General features: G+C 55.3%; 1 protein-coding gene across 1 annotated transcript in view; it reads left to right on the forward strand.

Moving 5' to 3' along the window:
- PRSS12 (protease, serine, 12 (neurotrypsin, motopsin)) overlaps positions 1–6,327 on the forward strand; it is a gene marked incomplete at its 3' end in the record, with an annotated part of 52,075 nt that overhangs the window by 38,752 nt on the left and 6,996 nt on the right. The window contains exons 10-13 of the mRNA XM_014538290.1: positions 7–124; positions 4,657–4,851; positions 4,936–5,020; positions 5,850–5,946. Of these exons, the coding sequence (XP_014393776.1) occupies positions 7–124; positions 4,657–4,851; positions 4,936–5,020; positions 5,850–5,946 (495 nt within the window). The remainder of the gene's footprint in view (positions 1–6; positions 125–4,656; positions 4,852–4,935; positions 5,021–5,849; positions 5,947–6,327) is intronic.

A 6,327-nucleotide genomic window follows, 5' to 3' on the forward strand; every position in this document is an offset into this window, starting at 1 on the left:
GGGGAGCGGGCCCTGGCCGACTCGACTGCCTCGGAGGTTGGCCGGCACAACTGCCGCCACAGTGAAGACGCGGGCGTGATTTGTGATTATTTTAGCAAGAAAGCGCCAGGTGACGGAGATAAAGGTAAGGCCCCTTCTGGCCCCTGCACCCGCCCCCAGCCATGACTGGGAGCAGTACCCCCACAGCTGAACCCCACGCCCAGGAATGCCGGCTGCCCCGTGCTGCTGGGGGGCAGGAGGGCCATCGGGGAGCCAGGGGCCGCTCCTGCCCCAGCCCGGAGGCAGCGACCCCTCCCAGTCGGTGGTGTCCCCGAAGCCCGAGTTGACCTTTACTTCCTAAAAGGAAATTAAAATCTGAAGAGGAATGCCAGGAAGGCACTGCTACGCATCCTGATATTTAAAACAACAGGGATCGTTTCTCAAATAGAAGAAGAAATTATTTCTTGTAGGTTTTATTTTGTGAAATTAAAAACGTCAGGAAAAGGAGAGTCTTTTCATAGGGGACAGGCACCGATGTGTTGTGCTTAAATAGAAGGTTCTTGAAAGCTCCTAGTGTAACTTTGTGAAACAAGTACTGCTTTAACCCGTTCACTGCCACGCGTCCGAACGGAGGCCACCCTTATGGCGCACACGGGGTGAGGGAGCGAGCGGGGCACTGGCTGTTTCGGAGGAAACTGGCCCTGTTTCATGGAAAGAACAATCACCCTTTTTTTACATGCACTAAAGGTCACAGTCGTGACGTGTTGGATTTTCTGCAAAGCGGGTGCATCAACCCTTGGACGTTCTCTGCTAACGTCTTTTCATAGCGTCCCGGGAGCAGACAGTGAACACGCTGGGTCTTGTTCATGTGGTTCTTCGCTCTCTGAGGGGCTTTTGAAAGTAGAGAAACATTTACAACCCTCTGTGCTCGGGGACACATGTATTTATGTCCGTGACAAATACGAGCTGGCAACCCAGTTCTTCCTAGGTATTGGTTATAGCTTATTTTATTAAACTCCCTTCAGTAATCCAACCTCCAGTTACAAGTTGAATATAACTCATAGAACATTCTGTCAATTATTCCTTAAGCAAAAGAAAAGCACACAAACCCAGTAATTGTAACATGTTTTACTATAGTCCCACGTCAACCTATTTTAAAGTATGACATAGATTTATTTCTCCTTGATTTATGCATTTGTTCTTATGCCTTCTTAGAGTTAATCCTCACCCGAGGATATTTTCCCATTGATTTTTAGAGAGAGTGGAAGGGAGACAGAGAGAGAGCGAGAGAGAGAGAGAGAGAGAGAGAGAGAGAGAGAGAGAGAGATGTGAGAGAGACACATTGATTGGTTGCCTCCCGCACGTGCCCAGACCTGGGGCCAGGATTGAGCCTGCCAGCCAGGTATATGCCCTTGGCTAGAATTGAACCTGGGGCCCTTCGGTCCATGGGCTGATGCTTTATCTACTGAGCCAAACCAGCCAGGACAGGCCTTGCTAGAGTTGCAGCAATGTTTATTTTGATACATTTCCAAGGTCCCAGTGCTACTGTACGTCAAATAAAAAGGTTTTTATATCAGACCCCCAGATTGTAGAGTCTGGCTCACTCACCTGTTGCTTCCGTGTTGAGGCTCGAGACCTAGTGACCGACTGCTAGAAGGTGATTCAGACTTCAGCAGTTGGTCATCCGAGGGGATCCTTTTATAAATGAGCTTCATTTTGCCTGTTAAGCGTTATAACGGTGGACTTTGTGGCCCTCGATAGACTTTCCTTCCTTGCAAGCTGGTGCTCCGCCCAGAACGAGGTCAACACCAGCCCCGCCGGCTCAGCATACCTCATCCCCACTTGGCGGCCTCCCGCTGGCCTGGCTCGGAGGGTTCCTGCAACGTCCGTTCTCCCGCGTCTCACAGTGGCAGTGCCAATGAGCGGCCTGGCGTCCTGCGGTGAGGACCCAGCCTGCGCAGGAGCTCACGTGGCACTCCGTCCTCGGGGGACCTTGGGGGACCTCCTCCATAGGACAGGCTAGTGCTGGCTTCCTGCTGGGCCGCCCTCTGCTGGTCACCCAGGCAGCCATTGGTGCTGCCAGGGCTCCAGGTCCTCACCCAGATAGACAAACGGTCTCTACTTACCCTTTCTACACATGTCCTTCCCCAAAGAGCTGAATGCTCGCCTATCAGTTCTACCTTCTGAAACATGGAAACATTAGCCACACCTTAGATTCCATCCGCTTCTGCACACCACTTACCATATATTTTTAACTTGGCTCTTTTGTTCATGCTCTTGCTGTAAAGGTTGTTATCTTAGAAGTGTGATTACATACAGTTTGCCAGCCCAGCCAGAGTGGCTCAGTAGTTGAGCGTCAACCTATGAACCAGGAGGTCGCAGTTCAATTCCCAGTCAGGGCACGTGCCTGGGTTGTGGGCTCCATCCCCAGCAGGGGGCGTGCAGGAGGCCGCTGATCCATGATTCTCTCTCATCATTGATGTTTCTCTCTCTCTCCCTCTCCCTTCCTCTCTGAAAGCAATAAAAACATTTTTTAAAAATTATTTAGAAGTGCTTACAGCTCTTCTTGAATTTGTCTAGCACAGTGGTTGGCAAACTGCGGCCCCTTATTCCTGCAACCTCTGTTCTCCCAGGTCTCACAGTGGCAGTGCCAGTGAGCGGCCTGGCGTCCTGCGGTGAGGACCCAGCCTGCGCAGGAGCCCACGTGGCACTCCGTCCTCCAGGGACCTTGCGGGACCTCCTCCATAGGACAGGCCAGTGCTGACTTCCTGCTGGGCTGCCCTCTGCTGGTCACCCAGGCAACCACTGGTGCTGCCAGGGCTCCAGGGCCTCACCCAGATAGACAAACGGTCTCTACCTACCCTTTCTTCACATGTCCTTCCCCAAAGAGCTGAATGCTTGCCTGTCAGTTCTACCTTCTGAAACATGGAAACATTAGCCACACCTTAGATTTCATCCGCTTTTGCACACCACTTATATATTTTTAGTTTGGCTCTTTTGTTCATGTTCTTGCTGTAAAGTTTGTTATCTTGGAAGTGTGATTACATACAGTTTGCCAGCCCAGCCAGAGTGGCTCAGTAGTTGAGCGTCGACCTATGAACCAGGAGGTCGCAGTTCAATTCCCAGTCGGGGCACATGCCTGGGTTGCGAGCTCAATCCCCATAGGGGTGCGTGCAGGAGGCAGCCGATCCATGATTCTCTCTCATCATTAATGTTTCTCTCTCTCTCTCTCCCTCTCCCTTCCTCTCTGAAATCAATAAAAACATTTTTTTAAAATTATTTAAAAAGTGCTTACAGCTCTTCTTGAATTTGTCTAGCACAGTGGTTGGCAAACTGCGGCCCCTTGAGTGTGGCTCTTCTACAAAATACCACGTGCGGGCGTGCACGTACAGTGCGATTGAAACTTCGTGGCCACACTCAAGGGGCCAAAGAGCCGCATGTGGCTCGTGAGCCGCAGTTTGCCGACCACTGGTCTAGCAGGTCTTCTGGTTTTTAATGGAAGGCCCTAAAAAAATAAATAAGTAAATACAGTTTGCCACCTGAAGGGGCGCAGTAAGCCCTTTTGATATGTGAATGTGGGAGTCGGTGTGCCTTTGGGCCAGATGCCCTCTGAGGGTGGCATGTGCACACGGGGTTGGCAGAGGGCTGTGTGTGAAAAGCAAGTGAGGAGACCACTGCGGCCTTTGGTTAACGTTCCCGAAGCCCTAACAGCCTCTGGCCAGCAGAGGAGGAGGTGTGGGTGCTGACGGGTCAGATCTGGACGGGGAAGCCAGTGCCCTGCCTGCTGTGAGTGGCGCTGCCTCATGACAGGCAGCCTTTGGCTCCCGTGGGAAAGCAGCCTGTGGTTTGAGGAAGGAGGGGCACATGCCTGGGTTGCGAGCTCAATCCCCATAGGGGTGCGTGCAGGAGGCAGCCGATCCATGATTCTCTCTCATCATTAATGTTTCTCTCTCTCTCTCTCCCTCTCCCTTCCTCTCTGAAATCAATAAAAACATTTTTTTAAAATTATTTAAAAAGTGCTTACAGCTCTTCTTGAATTTGTCTAGCACAGTGGTTGGCAAACTGCGGCCCCTTGAGTGTGGCTCTTCTACAAAATACCACGTGCCGTGCACGTACAGTGCGATTAAAACTTCGTGGCCACACTCCAGGGGCCAAAGAGCCGCATGTGGCTCGTGAGCCGCAGTTTGCCGACCACTGGTCTAGCAGGTCTTCTGCTTTTTAGTGGAAGGCCATAAAAAAATAAATAAGTAAATACAGTTTGCCACCTGAAGGGGTGCAGTAAGCCCTTTCATATGTGAATGTGGGAGTCGGTGTGCCTTTGGGCCAGATGCCCTCTGAGGGTGGCATGTGCACACGGGGTTGGCAGAGGGCTGTGAGAAGCAATGACGAGACCACTGCGGCCTTTGGTTAATGTTCCCGAAGCCCTAACAGCCTCTGGCCAGCAGAGGAGGAGGTGTGGGTGCTGACGGGTCAGATCTGGACGGGGAAGCCAGTGCCCTGCCTGCTGTGAGTGGCGCTGCCTCATGACAGGCAGCCTTTGGCTCCCGTGGGAAAGCAGCCTGTGGTTTGAGGAAGGAGGCATTGGTTTGAGGAAGGAGGCATTGGTTTGCAGGAGCAGTGGGGCTGTGTGGCTGTTCCCGCCTCGGCCTGAGAGTAATTCCTCCCCTTTCCGCCCAGCGCCCGTCCCGCCCGGCTGTGGGCTCCGACCGCTGCACCGTCGGCAGAAGCGCATCGTTGGCGGGAAGAACTCTCTAAGGTACAGGCTTGGGGCAGACTCCAGGGCAGAGGGACTGGGATGCACTCGGGTACAAACTGGGGGCATGCTGGCCTCATGGCGTTTTCCCATCACCCCCGGCCACGCTGAGCCTCCGGGCCTGTGCGGGTTCTCGCGGGGCGGTCCTGCTTCTGGGCTGCTGAGTGCTCGAGGCTGAAACCCAGAAACCGGCTTCCCCCCAGACCTGGGGGCGCCGCTGCAGATGCGTGGGCTCCGACCGCTGCACCGTCGGCAGAAGCGCATCGTTGGCGGGAAGAACTCTCTAAGGTACAGGCTCCGGGCAGACTCCAGGGCAGAGGGCTGGGATGCACTCGGGTACAAACAGGGCGTGCTGGCCTCGTGGTGTTTTCCCATCACCCCCGGCCACGCTCAGCCTCCGGCCTGTGCGGGTTCTCGCGTCGCGGTCCTGCTTCTGGGCTGCTGAGCACTCGAGGCTGAAACCCAGAAACCGGCTTCCCCCCAGACCTGGGGGCGCCGCTGCAGATGCAGGGCTCCTTGGCATCGAGGGAGGGGCACAGGCGTGGAGGGCCCTCGGGGAGCCCCTTGCTGCCCTGGGGTTAGAGCAAAGCCTAGACTCGGGGGAACAGGAGATGGTACCTGGGGGCGCCGCTGCAGATGCAGAATTCATGGAGTTCAGCGCCTGCTCCTCTGGACTTGCCCCCTGTCCACCCGTTACTTCGCTGCTGGATTTACTAAGGGAAAACCAGCGCTGTGCCCAGCGGATGCTCTTCAGGCTGCTTGGGGAGGGGGGGCGGTGAGGAGGGGAGGACGTCTCATCCCAAGGCCCAGAGGAGGGGCTGGCTTCTGGAAGGGGGTGCCAAGGTGCCCTGTCGGGGAGGCAGCCACGGCAGTGCTTCCTGAGAACATGGCCGAGGTGACACGGTGCCTGAGAGCAGGCAGAGACCCCTGGTTATGTGGTTAGGAAGGCAGGGAGGGGGCAGGCTCGGTTCTGGTCCTTTGGGTCATGTGTTTGTTGTAGTTTCTCTGTTTGTACCTTCTGGAGAGTCAGGTGGCATCCTGATCATTTCCTCCTGTCACACATTGTCCGTTCCGGCTGAAGTCTCCCAGTTCTGAGGCCCCCCCCCCTTCCACACAGGAAGTCAGGGAGTGGGGTCCCAGTGCTCAGGGGGGTCTGCTCTGCAGCCCGCATCTGGGAGGCAGCCACGGCAGAGCTTCCCGAGAACATGGCCGAGGTGACACGGTGCCTGAGAGCGGGCAGAGACCCCTGGTTATGTGGTTAGGAAGGCGGGGAGGGGGCAGGCTCGGTTCTGGTCCTTCGGGTCATGTGCTTGTGTGTTTTAGTTTCTCTGTTTGTACCTTCTGGAGAGTCAGGTGGCATCCTGATCATTTCCTCCTGTCACACACATTTTCCGTTCCGGCTGAAGTCTCCCAGTTCAGAGGCACCGCGCCCGCCCCCCCCCCTTCCACACAGGAAGTCAGGGAGTAGGGTCCCAGTGCTCAGGGGGGTCTGCTCTGCAGCCCGCTGGCCTTCTGCCCGTCCCTGCTCGGGGTACCCCCTTCCCTCCTGTCCCTGCTCAGGGTCCCAGCCTGCCCCCCTTCCCCCCCGTCCCTGC

This window comes from Myotis brandtii, unplaced genomic scaffold, assembly GCF_000412655.1.
Source record: "Myotis brandtii unplaced genomic scaffold, ASM41265v1 scaffold1888, whole genome shotgun sequence".
Lineage (NCBI taxonomy): Eukaryota > Metazoa > Chordata > Mammalia > Chiroptera > Vespertilionidae > Myotis > Myotis brandtii.